Genomic DNA, 22,140 nt, shown 5'->3' on the forward strand with positions numbered 1-22,140 from the left:
CATAGATGGGGGTTAGAGGAGCAGGTCATAGATACTATTAAAACTTTATATCAGTAATAGGTCAAGGGTCCAAACAAAAATTCTAAGTTTGTTTTAAATCACCTGAAATATATTTCAAGTTTTTATTCATTTTGTTATTGTTTTAGACCCTATGTACTCTATTTTAAAAATCATTTTCCCACCCTGCCTTTCTCATAAATGTATTAAAATTCACAACTACAATGTCAATAATTATTCAGATTACTAGTAAGTATTTTGCTAGTTTCACTTTTTATCATTGATTTTTTTGTGTATTCTTTGTGTTCCTCTTTCTTGACTTAGTTACTGTAATTTATTTATATTTGGGGGCCCTTTTCCATGACTTCCCCATAAATTTGACCTAATTTGTTAAAGAAGTGTCCAACCTCCAGCTAGAAGCACCTGGAAATGGTGGGTAAAATATATCCAAAAGAGATGTTCAGATATATAACCAAAACCTAAAAGAAGAAAAAGATAAAGAGGAGAAAATAAGAATCAACAAAACAAACAATGAGAAATAAAAAACAAAACAAAACACATTCTCGGGTGTAGAAGGGGGGAAGGGAAATTAAAGCTGGAGCTGTGAGCATGTTAGAAATCCAGCAGTCCAAAGAGATGTTTTCATACCCTTGTGACCTGAACGTGGTGCCTGGCAGGTTCTGAAGCTGGCCTCCTGTCTCCACATGAATCCAGAAGCTTCACAAGACTGTTCAGCATTAGAAATAGAGACTAGAAAGTCTTCACCTACTACTCCAACGGAAAGTAAGGATGTATTATTTGCCAATCTCTAGATTAAAAAGAAAGTATCTTCCATAGAAAATGAAAACCCAAGCATATGTAGCACATGTCAGATAACAGGACACAGAAGCAGGAGCTGAATTTATTCTCCCTGCATAGCAGCATGCTTAAGAACAATATCATAAGCTGCCTCAAACTGATTGTCAAACTGCAGCGGGAGGCCAGGGAGGGTTGGGGGGCAGGAGGGAGGGGGGTAAGAGATCAACCGAAGGACTTGTATGCATGCATATAAGCATAACTAATGGACATAAGACACTGGGGGGTAAGGGAGGCCAGGGGATTGTCAAGGGCGGGGGGGGGGGGGGGCGGACACATATGTAATACCCTTTGTAATACTTTTAGCAATAAAAAAAAAAAAAGAACAATATCATAGCAGTTAGTGCATGTACTTGGGTTCAAATTCTGGCTATGCCATAGCTGTGTGTCCTTGTATCATCTATTTAACTTCTCTTCCTCAGTTTTTCATCCAAACAGCCCAGCCAACATGTCTCAGTATATATATTTTTAATAGTTGTTGCAATTTATCATATAATAAATATGAACTAGGGGGTCACGGTTCAATTCCTAGTCAGGGCATATATGTCTGGATTGCGGGCTTGATCCCCGTATGAACTGTGCAGGAGGCAGCTGATCAATGATTCGCTCTCATCATTGATGTTTTTTTCTCTCTCTCCTCCTCCCTTCCTCTCTCTGAAATCAATAAAAATGTATTTTAAAAAACTGTGATAGCTGTATATATGTATGGTTACTTGGAGGATTAAGTTCATTAATATAAGTTAATAGAACAGTGCCTGGAACATTGTAAAAGCTCAAAAAATAAAACACATCACAACCACATTACTTGTTGCCAAAATGCCTCTTCCTCCTCCTTTTCCTCTTATTACCACTATTATCCCGAAACTCCACAGAGAAGATAAAAGAAATCTATAAAGATATGTCAAGAATACAAGGCACACAGATATAGCAGCTAAGCTCATAATCAAAAGTTAACTATGAAAGATAATCAGCAGACAAAAACAATGGGACTATTAGCAATATCAAAAATTAAATAATAATAAATATTATGCCAAAGACTATAAAATATATAAAGTATTAAAGAAGAAAAACAGGAGACAATGAAAAGAAAAAGTAATAGGAAAATGACCCATTAGAATTTATAGGAATTTAACAAAGGATTAAAAAATCAAGCTTAAAAACTTAGTAGATAAGTTTTATAGAAGATTAGACACAGCTGAAAAGAATATTAATAAACCATAAATATATCTGAAGAAATCATATAAAATTTAGAGCAAAGCAAAAATAAAATGGAAAAATATTTGAGACGTTAAAGGATATGAAAGATAGAATGAGGGTGTCCAGAATATGTCTAATAGGTATTTTTAAATGAGGAAAATAAAGAATAAGTAAAAAGAATGCTCAAGGATAAAATGTATAAAAATTTTCCAGATCTGAATTTTAATTCCAAAGGGTCTGGGTATCACTGACCTTATCTATCTTTTTTTGCCTTTTTCGCCCATTTGCCATTTTAACAATTTTAAGTGTACAAGTCAGTGACATTAATGACATTCACAATATTACACAACCATCATCACTATCTAGTTCCAAAACTTCATTACAGGAAACTTTGTAAGCATTAAGCAATCACTTCCCCATTTACCCCTTCTTCTTCTTCTTCTTGCTCCTGGCAAGTACTCAACCACTTTCCATCTCCATGAATTTGCCAATTCTAGATATTTCATTTGAGTGCTCATATTAATACAATATGCATGCCTAGTTTATTTCAAGAAAACTTTAGGTTATAGTTCACCAGTTTAAAAAAATCAAATGGATTGAGACATTGAAAATTCTGGGCAATGAGAATGGCCACTCACTTTACTTGCAACCATTAGTATGTTTTACCTAATTTGTTAGCTCTCTCATGGCACGTGCTTCGGTATTCATCCCATCAGGATTTTGCACTGTTCTGCCTCAAACACTGCATGTGGCAAAGATTTATCAGTAAGCAGCCGCCTGTGCCCTCTGCCTCCACCAACCTACCGTCTCACTGCTGCTTCTGACTTGGCTTTCAGGTTGGCTTCTCTGCCAGTTGCTCTATCTTCTTTATCCATGCATTTCCTGAAGGATGCTTAAGCTGTTTCCACTCCTTGGCTGTCATGAGTAATGCTGCAATGAACATGGGCATGCAGGTATCTTATCACTATCCTGCTTTCATTTTCTTTGGTGATATACCCTGTAATGGAATTGCTGGAACATATGGTAGTTCTGTTTTTAATTATCTCAGGACTCTCCATACTCTTTTCCACTATGTACCCATTTGCATCATCCCCTCCAACAGTACACACGAGTTCTCTTGTCTCCACAGCCTCAACAACACTTACCATCTTTTATCTACTTGACAATACAGGCTGACTTTTTCCATCTGGATTCCCGAAACCCATTAAATTAGTATAAATTCTATCCCCAACCACTTGAGTATGGCTCTGACTTTTCTTTCTCAAGTCCCGTGTCCGGGATAGCTACTCCAGGTAGTGGGTACTGTGCATCACATCCCCAGTCAACTTCAGACACCTTCTCTGATCCCAGTCTCAGTCTTTGGGATTTATATCCTGGTTCAATATTCTGCTGGGCCACAACACAAGCCAGAGCTTATTGCTCTGGTGGTGTAAAAGTGGTTTTGTTCTATTTTATCCAGAATTTCATGTGTTTGCAATGGGAGGAGGATCTGTGTTCAAAGGCAGGAACTATGTGGGTGAAACTCTATGTATGGGTTTTATGGAATATGACAAGCTGGGGCTAACCAGCTTCATACCTGCTTCATGGGAAAACAGCCCTCCTGAGGGATGAGAGCCCAGGCTGTTCTTAACAGAAGGCTGACCATAATTTGCACCATGGGAACAAGATCATAGCACATTTCATCCTATGTGTTGCTGACTGTACAAAGCTCAGCTCAGTCCAGCCAGCATGGCCAGGAGGTCACGGTTCGATTACCCATCAGGGCACCTGCCTGGGTTGCAGGCTCAATCCCCAGTGTGGGGCATGCAGGAGGTAGCTAATCAATGATTCTCTCTCATCACTGATGTTTCTCTCTCTCCATCACCCTGCCTGTCTGAAATCAATTTTTTAAAAAAGCTCAGTTCATGCCCTGACCAGTTTGGCTCAGTGGCTAGAGCGTCGGCCTGTAGACTGAAGAGTCCCAGGTTCTATTCCGGCCAAGGGCATGTACCTTGATTGCGGGCACATCCCCAGTGGAGGGTGTGCAGGAGGCAGCTGATCCATGTTTCTCTCTCATGAATGTTTCTAACTCTCTATCCCTCTCCCTTCCTCTCTGTAAAAAATCAATAATATATATATATAAAACCAATCAAAAGCTTTGGCTCTCTGGAAACTGAACTGGGAAATACAGTGGATTCCACAATGTGCACAGGGAGGCAATGAGGCAGGAGGGACAATGTAGGCCATGGGGGAAGTTCAAGCCAGAAGTGAACAAAAGCTCTGAGTAAGCAAAAGCAGCAGGTTGAGAAAAGCCATACTAAGCAGTGGATGCTAGAGCCAGCTGATTGGAGGGAGAAGTAAGTATTGATAAGCACAGCAGAAAAAGAACAGGTATTTTCAGGAAACTTAAATGTCTCATTCTTTGAATTAAGATCAAGAACATCACAATATATTACGCATATATTTTGTTTGTTAATATCATGGTTTTATGAGAACTACTCATTCCATCATGCATACTTTAGGAACTTATCAGATACATCAAGGACAGCTGTTGAAGAAAAACAAGGACTGAATGAATATAAATTTATACATTAACTATGCCTACATTGTACTTAATGTTCCATAGGGTCCAGGGGATATTCTATGAGTTGGGATAAGCCTTTTTTCTCTGATAATAAAGTCGGCTGAAGTTACTTACAAGACTGCTCTTGGGCAACTGCAAAAGGATCTCTATACCCACCGGCATCTTTATACAGAGGTCTCAACTGCGTGGTCAGGACACCATCCAGATGGTCTCAACAACACACGGCTCTCAAGGCTGTGTCCTTGAAAATGGCTCTCACTGTGGGAACAATGGGCAGAATGTGCATTCCGAGGATAGGGACCAAGTGAGGAGTCTCCAATTGTTTGTCCAGCTGGGAGTCAACCAGCAGTCACATCTTCTTGATGACCTCCTCCAACCATATCCCATTTTTGCATTTATATATTAAGAGAATTTGCTCTTGAATCATGTTACATTTCCCCTCCCCTAATATGATAAAACTATTTATTTGGGTCACTTTTATCACCTGTCAGCAGATGAAAATGCTCGGAAAATTGCCAGACTACAGCTGCCAGCTTACTCTTTAAAGGAAGATCTGGGTTTTACACTGTATTAGTACTTAGTTATGTCACAGATAGCCCTTAATCAATTCCAATCATTAACTGAACAACCTAACCAGCACTCATTTCTTATCTCAAGTTATCAAAGCGTAAACTTTTGTGACCCAAGATGGCTCTTTTACTGGTAAATGTGTAACCTTAGGAAAGGCATATATGTAAAGAGAAGAAAATAAAAATTATTTCCGATTATTGTATTGATACTTATGGGACATTCTGTATTAATGCAAGTGTGGTAGTAGGCCTTCTTCTAACATGTAATTTTCTGTATGTTGTCTATTTTGAAGATGCTTGAAATTATTAAAGGATTCGTTTAATCTAAAAGGTTTGGCTGGTTTGGCTCAGTGGATAGAGCATTGGCCTGCGGACTGAAGGGTCCTGAGTCCGATTCCAGTTAAGGGCACGTACCTCGGTTGCAGGCCCCCCTCTCCTCCCCAGACCGGGCCCTGGTCGAGGCTTGTACAGGAGGCAACCAATCAATGTGTTTCTCTCACATCGATACTTCTGTCTTTTCCTCTCTCTTCCACTCTCTCTAAAAATCAATGGAAAGAATCCTCGGGTGAGGATTCGAAAACATAAATAAAATCAGAGGTGATTAATTAGATTTGCAGGAGTTGCTTAGATGCTTGGAAAGAAGTTGTTCATTAGGTTTATAATCTTTTTTAAAATTTTATTTTTCAATTGCAGTTGACATACATTATATTAGTTTCAGGTGTACAGCACAGTGATTAGACATTTACACACCTCACAAAGTGATCAGCCCGGTAAGTCTAGTACCCACCTGATACCATACTATACATAGTTATGGCCTAAGTGCTTGAGAGAATCAAATTTATTCCAAAATTCTAAGAAAGCTGATAAGTATGTAAGTAGTATTAAATATTTGGAAATAATTTAATATGTTAAATATAATAAACACATTTACTCTGTACTTGAAAACAAAATTACTAACAATTATAGGTCCAGATTTTTTCTTCATTTTTAATATGAGCCACTCATTTTCATTTCTCAATACTAAATAACAAAGAATTCATTTTATACAAAATAAAGGTTGTCTTAAATTTTCAGTTCTTAAAGCTTATTACTAATAATATAATCAGTTTTTTTCTTAAAGGGTATCATTGATAATTACTTACATACAACATGTTACGAATAAAAAATAAGTAAACTTTTACCTTATAAGAATAGCTGATATAAAAATTGTCCACCCAAGAATAAATTCTTTCATTTATGTTATATGTTCTTTCAGAAAAGAAAATAAAAAATCAATGTTAGCAATATTAAAAATACATTAAGGATAAGCATCTCTATTTTTTAAATAATTAATGCCTATTTACGCATTACATAAAAATACAGTATGGTATTTCATCAAATTCAGAGTACAATCAAAATTAAATATTGTGTGACCAACAGAACAATAAAAACAATGACCAATTACCCTAGGTAGAATTAATTGTGCTCCCATAAAAGTGTCAGTACCACTAGCGAAGTAGTTGTCTTGTTATATCAAAGTTAGTTATATAAGGATCTATCTTCCACCTATTAGATTATAAAATCTTACAGGGCCAAAATTGATAGTTGTTCCTACCCAAAGAACCCATCACTTGAAACAGTTACTAATAAATCGTTGCATTAAATAATTCTGAAAATATTTAAATGATAAAAATCAAACTATTGGCTTAAGATAGCTTGCGTCAATGTAAAGGAAAAAATGCTGTTAAAGAAAACCTACAGCCTTTTACTAAGAACTGGGGGAAAAAAATTAAGATTTTTTAAAATGTGAAGTGTAAAGTACACTTACTCATGTTTTCAATGGTTACCAACAGCTTGATTCCTAAGTGCTGCAGACAGAGGGTTGCCTTATTAGTCAGTAACCACAGTCACTCAGTGAAGTCTAGCCTTACTCTACTTTTAAAATTAACCATGGACAGAAAATATAAACTAGGTGATGAGTTTTTTCCCAACTTTGCCCATATGCATTTACATGTACTTATATTGTTATAAAAAACATTTTGAGATCCGTAATTTAAGATATTTTTAAAGAAAGTAACATTTTTAATAATAAAAGCGTAATATGCTAATTAGACCAGACAAAGCTGCCGCGGCGGGGTCAAGCCCCTGGCAGGTATTTCGTGCATCAGGCTACTAGCATTCAATAAGATGAACAGTACGCTGTAAATAAACATAAATCCATATTTAAGTTTCTGTCTTCTTTTCTTCCCAACCTACTTACCCTTGTTTTCCTAAGGATTAGTTCAATTATACTTCTGAATAGGAAAAATTGTATTACTGTGAAAAAGGGAATAGAACATCCTACAAATAATTTAATTCATGACCAAAATATTCGCTCTATGTAAAAACTGAAAAAATTAATTCAAGTACCTTTTTAAAAAATGCCTATAGGGACAAAATAATAGTAAAGAAACTGAACATAGTAGTACAGAACATAATCGGCATAATCTCAACTTTCACTTTGCAGGGAAAAATTTTCCTTTCCATTGATCACACTTCACAGATGTTGAAGTGAAGGTGACCAAGTCAATATACAAAAGCAGGTGGTGTTCTGTATTAGTCATGCTCTGCTTTAAAATAACACATCTCTCTGGGTATGAAAACTACCTTTTCAGTCACTGTCCTAGTAAACCATAAATAGTTTTATTCTTTACACTGTGAGTGTAACTGTTCAAGATAATGCATAGCTACAAATACCCATCCCAGAGACAAGTCCCTGGGTATTTATATGGATATTGGACACTAAAAGATAGCTCTTTAAATTGATGACACCACTTAGCAATGGCTTGTTTAGTAAATGCAATGTACTATTTATTAATTTATCTACAAAGGTAACGATTTTCTTTCAAATGTGTCTGGAATTGTATTCATCATGCAGTACTTAAGTTTGGTACTAAAGTCCTAAAAGTAAGATTCTCAGATGAAGAATCCAAAAGCCTGGTGTCATGAAGGCAAATGACTGTCACTTAATAATAAAAGATTAAAAACAAGTGCCAAATAAATCTTACAAGGAGAAGTAAGTTAGCTGTGGGTCGTAAAACCCAGGCATAAACCGTGAGACGGCTCGGATTAGTTAGAAGACCTCTGAGATAGCTGGTAAAGTGGGCACCGTTAGGAATGTAGGCAGCAGTTATCAAAGCAGTGAAGGGAAATATCAGTCTTGTACCTAGTCTAAATCACAGATGTCTCATTACACAGTAGAGCTAAAAGTTCTTTAAATTTTGTCTATTTTAAATAGTTAATAATTTCATTAAAGGTTTGGCTATTTAAAGTAATTCCAATTCTTCTGTTTTTGCCATTATCACACTTCCAATATATTAGCTTTGGCAAAGTTAATACTTTCAATCATCTGGCTGAAATATAACATCAATTCGTATTACTTGAACTATATTTTACCAATAGTCCATACATGGGTTCTACAAGGAAGTATAGTTGACCCTTGCACAACACGGGTTTGAACTGCGTAGGTCCATGTATACGCAGATTTTTTTTTTTCCACTAAATACGCATGGTACTGTGATTGCACTTTCTCTTCCTTATGATGATTTTCTTAATAACATTTTCTTCTCTCTAGCTTAATTTATGGTAAGAAAACAATATATGATATACAAAATATGTATTAAATGGCTGTTAATGTTAAACAAGAAGACTTTCAGTTAACAGCAGGCTCTTAGTTAAGTTTCTGAGGAATTAAAAGTTATACATAAATTTTCAACTGCGTGGGGGTGGGGGTGGGGGATGGGAGGTCGGCACTGCTAACCCCCACGTTGTTCAAGAGTCAACTATTTTCTGAGATTACATTAACCATGACCTTACTCCAACTTGGACAGAGTGCAATTCTGGCTTCTTTGTATGTATGAATTTTACTGTAAGCAAAAGAAATGTAACTTCAAATACCTAAGTTAGCTATGTCTACAATCACCTAACACAGTGGTTCTCAACCTTTCTAATGCCGTGACCCTTTAATACAGTCTCTCATGTTGTGGTGATCCCCAGCCATAAAATTATTTTCGTTGCTACATCATAACTGTAATTTTGCTACTGTTACGAATCGTAATGTAAATATCTGATATGCAGGATATATTTTCATTGTTACAAATTGAACATAAAGCATAGTGATTAATCACAAAAACAATACATAATTATATATGTGTTTTCCGATGGTCTTAGGCGACCCCTATGAAAGGGTCGTTCAACCCCCAAAGGGGTCTCGACCCACAGGTTGAGAACCGCTGATCTAACAGAACAAGGTCTCATTTAACTTACTATGATTGATGAGTGCCACCTAGTGGGTGTCACTTCTCACAAACTTCTATCTGCAATGAGACTGTTTAACTTTTCAGGATGCCAAATTTCACTCAAAGTTTCTTTTAGAAATTAAAAAGGAGAAGCAAGAAACTTTTGATTTATGTCTCTTTTCTATGTATTTTTATGTATTAGTTTTTGATTTTGTTTGGGACATTACATATTTATGTAAAAGGATTATATAAACTGAAAAATAAAGATACTTGTTCAAAATAAAATTATTCTACCACTACTTTAAATCATACATTTAGAAGCACTCTTTTTGAAAGGTAAAAAAAAGTCAATATTCAATTTTACATACAGACTATAGCTCAATGTACTTCAGATATAAACATGCAGTTTCAATAAATTACACATAAGTTTTATTTGAAGAAAAGAAAAACATACAACCACAACATTTCAATTAAGAAACTTAGGAAAATTCCAAGTGCTTTCATGGTTCTTCAGTTACCATTCAAATAGCATACTTTTTTTAAAAACCAAAGTTAAAATAAAGCATAAATTCAGTAAGCAGATTGAGCAATACAAATTCAAAATACTACTCTGTCTTCCTGGGTTCTTTCCCACCACAGTGTGCTGTTTAAAGTTCCACAACTATTATCTTCTTCCTCTTGCTCCTTAGTGAGTTCAACAAAAACCTAAACGAAAGTAAATAAATGGATACAGTATGCTGTACCTGAATTACCTCAAAAACTTCTTAACTAAATCAGAAACAGTATAAGGCTATATCTAGTTACATTAATGACTCAAGCATCAAAAGATTTATTACTATTAATACGTTTAAACAGAATAAACTCCATTTATCATATACAAAGATAAATATTTTGGAGGATTAATGAATTAGTTATTTTTAATTAATTTATTTATGTAGCACTGTCATACAAATAATTTATCAATATGTAAGTAATGTAATTTGATATGCTAATGTAAAATAACCATCATCATGACCCACTTACTTTACAAAAAATTCAGCTATTCAAAATAAGCAGATGGAGCACCTAGAGTTATTTAAAATCATACAAAGTTCAGGAATATTGTATAACAGTTGGTCTCTGGTTCATAAACTCCCTCCAAAGTAATCCTAAACATTTAGATATTAGACACTTTCTTCTATAAAATAATTTTTTTAAGTTTAACTTTAAAGTACCTGTTCCAATGTTGCTTGAGAAAAGCTATATTCTTCAATGGCAAAAGTATGTTTAGCTATTAAAATATGAAAACAATATTTTACTTATTAGTATTTTAAATAAAAATGGCAGTAACTACTAAGTGGCTAACTATCTTTAAAAAAAACAAACAAACCCATTATCTCTGTAATTAATTCAGTTAAATTTGAAGCTACCAGAACATGTTATTTTCCCACCCTCCTGCACCATGAATTTTCCTCTCCTCTCTTCTGATGCAACTGAAGTTGTGCTACCATTTCTACTTCTATGGCCCAATATGAATAAGGGATTCAAGAAACTCAAAGCTCCCACTTCTAGACTGACTTGTGAGGGCTAATTAAGCTGAAGTTTATCATAGACGCAATGTGAAAAACTGTGGTTATAGCTATCAGAATAGGAAAAGGTTCATCCTGCAATATTGGTGATCTACCAAATCCCTACAGTATTAGTATTTGCCAATATCTTAGATTAAATTAATAAAAAGCTACCTGCCTATTTACCATGGTTTTTATAATAAACTGAGTCCCAACTTCTAAATTTTTAAAATAAAATTCTTTTATAATCTGAAAGCTATGTTCTTCAGATATTACTTACCTTCTTCCAGCTTAGAAAAAGACTGTGAAAGGGACTGAACATCTTCCTTAGGAATTTTAAAAGCCAAAATTGAAGAAAAACTGAAAACACAGATAAGACAAAATATAGGAAAATTTTTAAATTATTATTACTGTGTTCTAAAGCTAAAGTTCAAAATATTTGAAGTTCAAAAGTAAATGCCAATAACTTATTCTGACATTTATTTAGATAAAAATTGTTTGAAATCTTGAAATTTTCCATGCAAATGAAATAACTCTAATTACCACTAAATAAGAACTTTAAAAGTTTAAGTAGTATCATATATTGAAAGATCTAACACTAAATTAGATATCAAACTCCAATCATTCGACTACATTAACCCAATATTATTCCAATACAGATGTTTTTTCCCTAACCCTTAACACAGCAACACATTTTTATGATTATTACTCGACAAAAAATATAATTAAATGTTTAAAATCTTTACCTTTCCTGACGGCTTGCATTTGGGAAAATATACTGGATTTCTCTTTGAAGTCGGTCTATTTCTAAGTTTTCTATCCAGTCCTTTAATTTAATTTCCAAAAAGTAACCTTTTCCAAATTTACTCTTTAGATGCTGGACTGTTCCAATACATCTGCAGTAATGTTTAAAAGAAAGGTCAGATATAAAATAGCTTGACAGTTAAAAAAAAAATGGTTTCTCAGCCAAAAAATGATTTAAATAAAATTTTTATGAGGGAATACTTTTAAATTTATAGAAAAGTAGCAAATGTTCAGAGTCTTCAAGCACCCCTCCCCCAGTTTCAGAGTCCCTAATACTATCATCTTACATCACCATGGCACATATGCCAAAATCAGGAAACCGGAATTGGTGTACTACTATTAACGTTACTTGACTTTATATTTCACTCGTTTTTCCACTAACGTCCTTTTTTGTTCCAGGATCTATCCAGGATACCACACTGCACACAGTTGTCAGGGCTCCTTAGTCTCCACTGGTCTGTGACAGTGTCTTACTCCTCCCTTCTTTTTCGTGACTTTTGAGAGTTTTGAGAAGAACTGGTCAGGTGTTTTAGTGGAACGTCCCTCAATTTGGAGTAGTCTGATATTTTTCTCACACTTAGACTGGGGCTACAGGTGTTTGTAGAAAATATCACAGAGCTTAAGTACTCTCCTTATCACATCATATCAGGCAGTCCATGACATCCCCATGACATTGTTTGGTTAAAGCAGCGGCAGTTGCCAGGTTTCTCCGCTGAGAAGTTATCACCTTCCCCTTTCCGTGCACTGGAAGAAACTGCCTAAACCTCCCACACTTGGGAGATAGGGGATTAAGCTCCCCCTCCTGTAGGGGGTAGTATCTACAGATTTATGTGAAATCTTTCTGTAAGGAAGATTTGCCTCTTCTCCCACATTTATTTATTTATTCAATCATTTATTTATATGAGTACAAATTCATGTACATTTATTTTTATACTTTAGGTTATAATCCAATACACTGCTAACAATTTTTGAAATAACAGACATTACACCTGAAAATAACATTCCAAATTGTTGAATAATTAAGCCAATTCCAAATGCAAAGCAGCTAGCCATATTTTGGGGAAAAATTACATATTTCCCAGTAATTCTATACAAAGCCAACTGATTCAAAAAAATCAAACAAGAGAAATTTTTTTAACATTTAAATTAATATGCATTTTTACATGATGACATTTAAAATCTACCCCATATCCTCCAAATGGCTGTTCGAATATGTACCTTAACTGCCCAGCTATCATGATAGCCACTCGGTCACAGACGGCCTCTGCCTCCTCCATGTAATGAGTGGTCAGAATAGCAGCCCGCTTCTTGTTTTTAAATGCAGTTCGAATTGCTCGCCTACAAAACAGAAAATAAAAAAGGAGGAAAGTATCTGAATGTTAATGAAAAATTCCCTGTGTTTTAAAAAAATCCAATTATTTGATTAGAGTAATTAAAATATCAAATTTCAATTTCTGTAGTTATATTTTGCCCAACTATGATTTTTCTATTCTAATTTATTTTCCCTTATTTTTAAAAGCCTGTTGAATAGAAATTTCATGATTTCAAATGTTTCTATGCTTTAAAAAATGAATTATGATCTCATTCATATGTTTACTCTAATGGACAAAATGAATGAATGAACAAAATAGAGACAGACTCATAGAGTAGGCTAACAGCTGTGGCGGGGGTGCTGGTGGGGGCTGGGGTAGAGGGATTGAGCAAAAAAGAAAAAGAGAGAAAGAACTCATGGACACAAACAGCACTGTGATGACTGCTGGGAGGAGGGGAGTGGGAATAGGAGGAAGCCAATCAATGATGTTTTTCTCTCACTGATGTATCTACCTTTCTAACCCTCTCCCTTACTCTCTCTCTATAAATCAATAAAAAAATTAAAAAAATAAAACCATTAGTTATAATAAAGTAATCTTTTATTCTAACGTAGGCTACAGTATAATGAGTCTCGAGTGCCTTTATAGTTATACTCACCACATATGCTGTTTGGCCTTAGGATCCATACCTGTGGATGGTTCATCTAGCAAAGTAATTTGAGGGTTCCCCAGCATACTTAGAGCAAAACACAACTGGATGGAAAGAAAATGGGGGGGACTTCAAAGCAAGAAATTTATCATCACAGTATCAGGCACTAAACTATCAATAAAACATACACATATTTGTTGTTTGAAAAAAGTACCTTTCGCTTGATTCCTGCAGGTAGTTTCTTTATAGTTTTCTGAAGATGTTCTTTCAAATCAAGGGCATTTGTTATTCTGCAAAATAATGTACTCTTTGTGATCACTGACATTCTTTTTTCTAGAAAACTTCCTAAAATTAGACCTCCAATTTACATCATTTTAAACAAATTTACATCTTGATTAAAAGATTCACTTTAAATTAAGTTTCATGATAATTATAGGTAATTCATTCTGTAATTAGAAGTAGAAAAATTGCCTTTTCATTTCCATAGCTATATAATTTGGTAAAGAATACATGAAAAAGTCATGACCATTTTCTATGATAATTATGATATATGGAAATGCCTGTTATAAAATTTTTAAAATGTGAAATGTAAACTTTTTTCCAGGTAACAAAAAGATTCTAAATTTTACCGATTTGTGACTTCCTTTATGTCACTCGGACTCATTCCTTTCACAGCTCCATAAATTTCAAAATGTTCTTGCAGTGTAATATCTGGCCACAATGGGTTTATCTGAGGACAGTATCCCATACACTTAACGGAATCATCCTCCTCGGTTGGATCTGAAGAGTGATCTCCTAAAAATACCTACAGACATACAAACCTATTTAAATCACTATTTTTGCCTAATTTACATTATGAAAGAAGTGGCAAGTGAATTAATTCAAATTCCTTCCTAGAGGTGGGGTAAGATTTTTTTACTCCTTTCGATGAAGAAAGGGCATAGATAGCTAAATCAAAGTTCAGTGACATGGCCAGCCCCGATTTTAACTAGAATGATTGGGGGGTCTCGATGGAAGGAGATATCTGAGCCAGGGAGGTAAAGCAATTTTGGTCACTGGGATTTCTATGGGGTAAGGAATAACTAACATAAAAATAACTAAGGCAAAAAAACACAAAGAAAAGAGTGTGTCTAGCATTTTCCAGGAAAGCAATGAGCCAGTGTGGCTGGTGTGAAGTAAGCAAAGGGGAGAGAAGATAGGATCGGAGCAGTTTTGTGAAGTTTCCACAAAGTGGTGAATGGTGTGCTTATAATCAAAGACTAATTGATGGCAGCATCAGAACTAGCTCCCATATCTCCTTAAGGAAATACTATTGTTTTCCATTAAGTTGGTGGGCTAATCACCCATGCATGTAAGACTTATAAAAGCAAAAATAATATATATGAACGTGTGCCTGCATGTATGTTATGTATATTATTTTACTATGTATATTATTTTCATAGGTAACCAAAAAGATCACAATTTTATACTAAACTTTTAAGATTAAAAATGTAATATTTAAGCATTAAAATACTAACTTGTCATTAAAAAAATTTATTTTAATGCAATACAAATCATAGTCAACATATACCACACCCTTGTATATCATACCTGGCCTGAAGTTGGTTCAATATCACCAACCAGAATATTGATAACTGTGCTTTTGCCTGCACCATTTGGGCCCAACAGTCCCAAGATCTCTCCTAAAGGAATTGAAAGAAAAATCATCAAATCAAATTTAAAATGGAAACTACTCTTTTTGAAAATGTTACTGAGAAAAAAAAATAATTAAATAAATACTAGCCTTTTTTCACACAGAAAGAGATGTGTTTAGTTGCCACTTTCTTGACTCTTGTAAGAAAATCTTTCTTGTTATCATATTCTTTATGCAAATTGCTAACCATAATGGCTGGTTTCTAACAAAGGAAACAAGATTTTTAAAAGAGAGTTATAACTCAGAAACCTATCCTGACATAACACAGGCTGCACACCCCTCATGTCCATATCATAAGAACTATATTTGAAAATAAAGGGTATTGTATAAGTAAATATCCATTTGTTACTGAAATTATGACATTCAAAACTAAGTGCATAATGGCACAGTGGCGGCCAGAGCAGACGTGGGATGGCCGCGCGTCCGCAGCAGCGAGTGAGGAAGCCCAAGAGCCTGGGAAGTTTTTTGAGCCATGAGGGATACAGTACTTAAGTCAATATCGTTTCACCATGCTTCAATAAATCAGACGTTCTCACTGCAACTGAGTCTTGGTGAACAGACATGGGGACCCGCAGAGAGCAGTATAAAGAAGGCCCAACACACGGTTATTAATAAAGCTTTGACTGAATCTACGCTTCCCAATCCAATTCAGAAACCATCCAAAAGTAATAATAATGGCCTAGGTAATAGAAATCGAACTGCAGAATTTAATTGGCCTCCTATGGAAAGGGGAGAGCCTGACAAGGATAGGCCATTAGATCCAAAGCCTTTCTCAAATTACAGAACTAGTTGCAACTTTGGGGCATGCACAATCAGAGGACTTCTCAAACTCGTATGTTTATACACATTATAAGTCTTCTAAAAATGTGTATAATGTATAGCATTGCCCATACTTGTTTGGTCATAGAGCCTATGCTACTGAATCACGTGTGGACACAGAATAAAAGTTAGGAAATGCTGGCTTACATGATTTGCTCAAGATCTTAACAACTAGTAAAAAGATGGTTACTTTCATTCAGGTTGGCCAGGAATATCAGAGACACCCAGGGAAGAGTCTTTGAGATAAATAAGCCATGGCATGATGACTGCCCTTAATATTTTGGAAAATAGGAAGTCAGGATTTTTAGGACATGCATCTTTGAACTGCCAGTGGAATTGCAATTACATTTGAAGTTACTCTGACTACATCAATTTAAAAAGTAGTATTTCAAATGACACAAGTAGTATTCTTATTGTTTTTAGTTGGCTCAATTAATCAAATAGTGATTTTAAAAAAACATGTGTCTGCAATGCTACTCTCTTATAAGTGAATAGCTTTCATTGGAAAAAAAGAGGGGAATCTATTTTCTGTAGTCGTATAGGCTTAGAAAATGCTGAATCAAGGGAAGGTTGAAAGTTTTCTTACTGTAGAATTTCTCAGAGCTTTCACTTTTTGACTTTTGTGAATATTTTACCATTTGATTTTTTGTACTGCTTTTATATATTTCAAAATGTTTTAAATTGTAAACATCATGCCATCTCCGTATTTCAGCACCCAATCTGCCCTCACCAGTTTCATGTATATTTTTTCAGTATATTCTCGGGATATATGTGTTCATTTACTTTAAGAAAGAATCATTCTGTAACAATAATCTGAATCTTTTTTAATATACCTTAAGACCATTCAAAAAAAGTAAGTGGACACAAATATTTTTTTCATAGACTTCTTTTTCAGATTGATTCATATAGAAAGAAAATATTTTCCAGATTATTTTCCTATGCATGGGGAACTGATCATTGCACATTTAAGATGACTTAACAATAAAGACTAAATTACCTCTTCACAACACTGGCAACTCATCAACTCTCTGACCTTTAGTCTTTCAGCTTTGACATCTTCATCTTCACCCTCATTGTTTGGTGGTTCTGGAAACTTCCTATTTTTGGGTTTTGTTGAAAGGGTCCTAAATATATCAAGGTAGTAGATTTTCAAATAATTAAAATAGTAAGAAATTCACATACTACATAGAGAAAAGAATGAAAAAATATACCAATATGAGATCTGTGGTTATCTCTGAAAGATGGAATTAAAGAGCTGTTTTTTCATTCACTGATATTTAGGTGATATTATCTAAATTCATTCACTTATCAATATTATTTATGACCAGTATGTGTCCGACACTACTTCACACAAAGATAAAAACAATGACAACAAAGAAAACTTCACTCAAATGATTTACAGTCTGGGTGTAAATGAGCTTGCCTTGACATCCAAACCCACAGAAATGCCACAAAGGTAGGCAGAGGAAAGAGTGCTTCCAAAGAAAATCTGACTTCTAGTTGCTAGTAGTAAGGTAAAAAGGAAAATAGGATTCGACATGTTAAAAATGATGGAAAAAACAGAAAAGAATCAGAAAGAAGTCAATCACATTAAAAGGCTGCAGATTAAATAACCTGAGCCTACTTGACAAGATAAAGAGGGAGTCATTAGTTATCTTACAGAAAATAGTTCCAATAGAGGGAAGAAACACATGAATCATCAGGGAAATGCAAATGAAAACCATAAGGAAACACCACTTCAGACCCACTAGAATGGCTAAAATAAAAAAGATAAACAGTAAAAAATACTGGCAAGGATGTGGAGGAAACAGAGCCCTCACGCATCCCTGAGGGGAATGTACAGTGGTCTCCCCTTCCAGGCAGCTTTGCTTTCTGCAATTTCGTGCACCTATTGTCAACTACATTCCAAAAACATCAAATGGAAAATTCCAGATATAAATATGCATAAGTTTTAAATTTCATGCTGTTCTGAGTAGCTTGATGAAATCTCACACCATCCCAATCTGTCTCACTGGAGGTGTGAGTCATCCCTTTGCTATCAAATCGACTATTTCAGTATCACAGTGCCTATGTTCAAGTAAATCTTATTTTACTTAATAATGTGCCCCAAAGCTCAAGAGTAGCAATGCTGGCAATTCAGATAGGCCAAAGAGAAGTCCAAAAGTGCTTCCTTTAAGTGAAAAGGTATGTACGTATAGGAAAAAAAGCATAGTACACACATTGGGCTTGGCTCTATCCATGATTTCAGGCCTCCACTGGGGGGTCTTGGGAGTGGATTCCCCACAGATAAGGGGAGACTAATGTAAGATGGTGCAACCACTTTAGAAAACAACAGTTGTAAGTTCTTCAAAAGGTTAAACATACATTAACCGTGTGACCCATCAATTCCTTTCCTAGGCATCCACCCAAGAGAAATGAAGATATTCTGTCCATACAAATACCTGAACACAAATGTTCATAGTGGCATATCCGTGACAGCCCGAACGTGGAAACAAGTCAAATGCCCATCAACTGATAAACAGAGAAAGTGTGGTCTAATCATAAAATGTATTGTTACTTAGCATAAAAAAAGGAATGAAGTACTGCTACATGCTATAACGTGGATGCACCTTCAAAACAGTATGCTAAGAAAAGGGAACCAGACAAAAAAAGACTATGTATTGTATAATTGCATTTATATGAATGCTCAAAATTGGCAAGTCTATTATTTGGAGACAGAAAGTAGATTAGGCCCTGGCTGGTATGGCTAAGTTGGTTGGACATCCGTCCCGTTGCACCAGGAGGTTGCTCGTTAGATTCCCGGTCAAGGACACATGCCTGGGAAAAATAAAAATAAGAAAACAAAAGGAAAACAGGGCCTTCATTCAAAAAAATTTACAGTCTGGGTGTAAATGAGATTTCCCTGAGCATATGTAGAGGGCTAATGTTCGAACCCACAGAAACACCACACAAGTAGCAGGAGGCAGCTGATCGGTGTTACGCTCTCACATCAATGTTTCTCTCTCTCTCTCTCTCTCACTCTCTCTCTCTTTCCCTTTTCCTTCCCTCCCTCCTCTCTAAAAATCAATAAGTAACTACTAATGGGTACAGGGCTTCTTTTGGAGTAAAAAAAATGACCTAAAATAAGACTATGGTATAGTTGCACAACTCTGTAAATATGCTGAAAAACATTAAAACTTTAAAAACATTTAACTGACCTGAAAAAGGGGTCCTTTCTTATTGATCTGCCTCCATATTTTTTCTCATAGTACCGTAAGAGGAAAATCCATAGTACACACTGCAGGTAAGGCTATAAGAAGAACACAGAACAGCTCATGACTGAATCTCTTTTTTTTCTATCAACAGAATAAAGACCACATACATAAGTTTCCTTACCAACACCAAAAAAGTTAACCGCAATGTTTTTGCACGTCCTATCAGTCAAAAATAGATTTGATTATAAGCCAAGGAAGATTTTTAGTAAGAAAATCCTTCACGTATTTTTCTATCTCTATACATTTTATTTCTATCTCAGTAAAGTTTATTGGTTGTCAGCTTCATAAAATACAAAGAAAAAAGGAAGCTTTGTTTTTGACTCTAAGGAAGCCAGAATCATAATTGAATAGAATTAACATGAAAAGCCAAGGATGTTAAAATAGATATATTCAGTGAATAAAAGGTAGGACCGTCGAAATTCACATTAGCTAGTATTAACACACTTGACTTTTTATGCAAGAGGATATAAACTAAGAAGAGTTAAAATCATACAACCAAACTATTCATTCTCTTTTTTTTTTAATCCTTAACCAAGGATATGTTTTTATTGATTTTTAGAAAGAGAAAGAGAGAAAGAGAAGAAGAGAGCAAAAGACAGGGATCAGTTTCGTTCCACTCACACCCAACCGGAGTTCAAACACACAACCTAGGTATGTGCCCTGACTGGTAATAGAACCCGAAACCTTTTGGTGTATGGGACCATGCACTATCCAACTGAGCCACCTGGCCTTGGCCCAACCCAATGATTATTTTCTTTTTTTATTCACAACTTAAAAAAAAATCTTTATTGTTGAAAATGTTACAGATGTTCCCTTCCCCCCCCCCCCCCCCCCCCCAATTGACCCTTTCTAGCCCACACCTGCCCCCTGGCATTCTTAAGCTAGCATGCTAACAAAGAAACATTTTTGTCATTTCTTACCGATATAACCGCCACCAAAAGCCTATCCCATGGATCATATGTTTCCTCATTTTTTCGAGTATTCTTCCAAGAAATCTAAGACAGAAATTATTTAAAATGTATATGCTGCTGTGATGTTGGGACATGACATTTGATCTTTGACCCTGGTTCCTAGCACACAGCTTCTAAAACCTTTAGAATTTCCTGAGTGTCAGAGGTGACAAGAGTATCTTTTGTTATTTAAAACAAGCCCCTTTCCACTGAGGCCAGGTGACTGTTGGAGGATGACCAATCAAGTGATTAGAAGGCTGGAACTTTCTGTCCCATCCATCCACCAACCCCTCAGGAGGGGAAAGGAGTTTGGAGATTAAGTCATATGCCATCAGTAATGGAACTTCCATAAAAAACTTAAACAGGGGGCTCAAGAGCTTTCGGGTTGATGGGTGCGTCCAAGTGCTAAGGAGTGGCACATTCCAAACTCCACAGGGACAGAAGCTCCTGCACCTTGGCATCCTTCTGGACCTCACCCTGTGTATCTCTTGACCTGGCTGTTCATTTGTATATCTGTTATGCTGAACTGGTACTAGGAAATCGTGTTTCCCTGAGTTCTGTAAGCCATAATAGCAAATTATTGAGCCTGAGAAAGGGTCATAGAACCATGGGGTTTGTAGCCAACTCAGACAGAAGGATTAGGAACAGGGGACCCACAACTTGTAATTGGCATCTGAAGTGGGGGGAGGGGGACAGTCTTAAGGGTTGACCCTTAAACTGTGGAGTCTGCGCTAACTGCAGGTAGTTAAGTATTGCTTTATGTGAGGAAAAACCCCACACATTTGGTTTTACAAGTGTTGTAATAGTTTTATTTTAGCTGCAATGTGTAGAAATATTTGGATTCAAGTGCGGGGGGGAAGTATTTTGTTCAGCAAACATGTATTCTGTATAAATAAGTTGGCTACTATTAATAGCTATGATTTGTACTTAGATTAAATTTTCCCCATCCCAAAATGTGGGGGAGATACAAAAGGAGGGTGGGGTAAAGAGATTAGTGAGTAGAATTAATCAGCAGTCATCCTACATCAATAATTCATCAAATTTTTTTTTCTTTCTTTTTTTTTTAACACCAAGCAACTTACAGGGCTACTGCTTCCATCAAATTTTTTTTTAATCACATGGAATTTTTTTTTCAATTATCTGGGATTAATAAAACTAACCTTTTCTTTGAAAAAAATCTCCACTTTATTTTCTCTTATCCCTTTATAGGACAATACATTATTAAATCCTTGAAAAACTCCCCAAATACTAACTGAAGTCAGATCATACTTATAATTTATGTACATATGCTATTTGGAGCATCACAGAACATGTATTGGACATAGCCATTCTCCTTTGAAACTTTAAGTTTAAAAACATGCTTAAAAGATTCCATAGTGATTTTAAACTGCTTCATTAATAACATTTAAATCAAGTAGTAGCAGCTAACATGATGTGTTTTTGTTTTACTATTTTCAGTACAAGAACTAAGACCTTAAAGATTAGGTACTATTTATGCTTTTTAAACATTAAAACACCTAACAGACCTACCTTTATGAAACAAATCAGACAACCTAGAAGTGGATAGACTGGAATGACTATGCAAAAGGTGTAATGGAGAACAGCTGTAACTGTGTGTCCAATAAAGAAACTGATTTCGGTTATTGCAATGCAAGCCAACGCTGTCTAAAGAATAAA

General features: G+C 35.4%; 1 protein-coding gene across 4 annotated transcripts in view; it reads right to left on the minus strand.

Moving 5' to 3' along the window:
• Positions 1-6,148: 6,148 nt before the first annotated feature.
• ABCA5 (ATP binding cassette subfamily A member 5) overlaps positions 6,149-22,140 on the minus strand; it is a 58,837-nt gene continuing 42,845 nt past the window's right edge. For all 4 annotated transcript variants that reach the window (XM_070394982.1, XM_070394980.1, XM_070394981.1 and 1 more), the window contains 14 exons: positions 21,994-22,128; positions 20,434-20,508; positions 19,457-19,548; positions 17,257-17,383; positions 15,531-15,642; positions 15,338-15,429; positions 14,377-14,552; positions 13,962-14,037; positions 13,757-13,851; positions 13,007-13,126; positions 11,731-11,880; positions 11,265-11,344; positions 10,652-10,707; positions 6,149-10,142 (listed from right to left, as the gene is read on the minus strand). In XM_070394982.1, the coding sequence (XP_070251083.1) occupies positions 10,035-10,142; positions 10,652-10,707; positions 11,265-11,344; positions 11,731-11,880; positions 13,007-13,126; positions 13,757-13,851; positions 13,962-14,037; positions 14,377-14,552; positions 15,338-15,429; positions 15,531-15,642; positions 17,257-17,383; positions 19,457-19,548; positions 20,434-20,508; positions 21,994-22,128 (1,494 nt within the window). In that variant the 3' untranslated portion in view covers positions 6,149-10,034. The remainder of the gene's footprint in view (positions 10,143-10,651; positions 10,708-11,264; positions 11,345-11,730; positions 11,881-13,006; positions 13,127-13,756; positions 13,852-13,961; positions 14,038-14,376; positions 14,553-15,337; positions 15,430-15,530; positions 15,643-17,256; positions 17,384-19,456; positions 19,549-20,433; positions 20,509-21,993; positions 22,129-22,140) is intronic.

Source organism: Myotis yumanensis, unplaced genomic scaffold (genome assembly GCF_028538775.1).
Source record: "Myotis yumanensis isolate MYYU_CA2020_CCGP unplaced genomic scaffold, mMyoYum1.0.hap1 SCAF_16, whole genome shotgun sequence".
NCBI lineage: Eukaryota > Metazoa > Chordata > Mammalia > Chiroptera > Vespertilionidae > Myotis > Myotis yumanensis.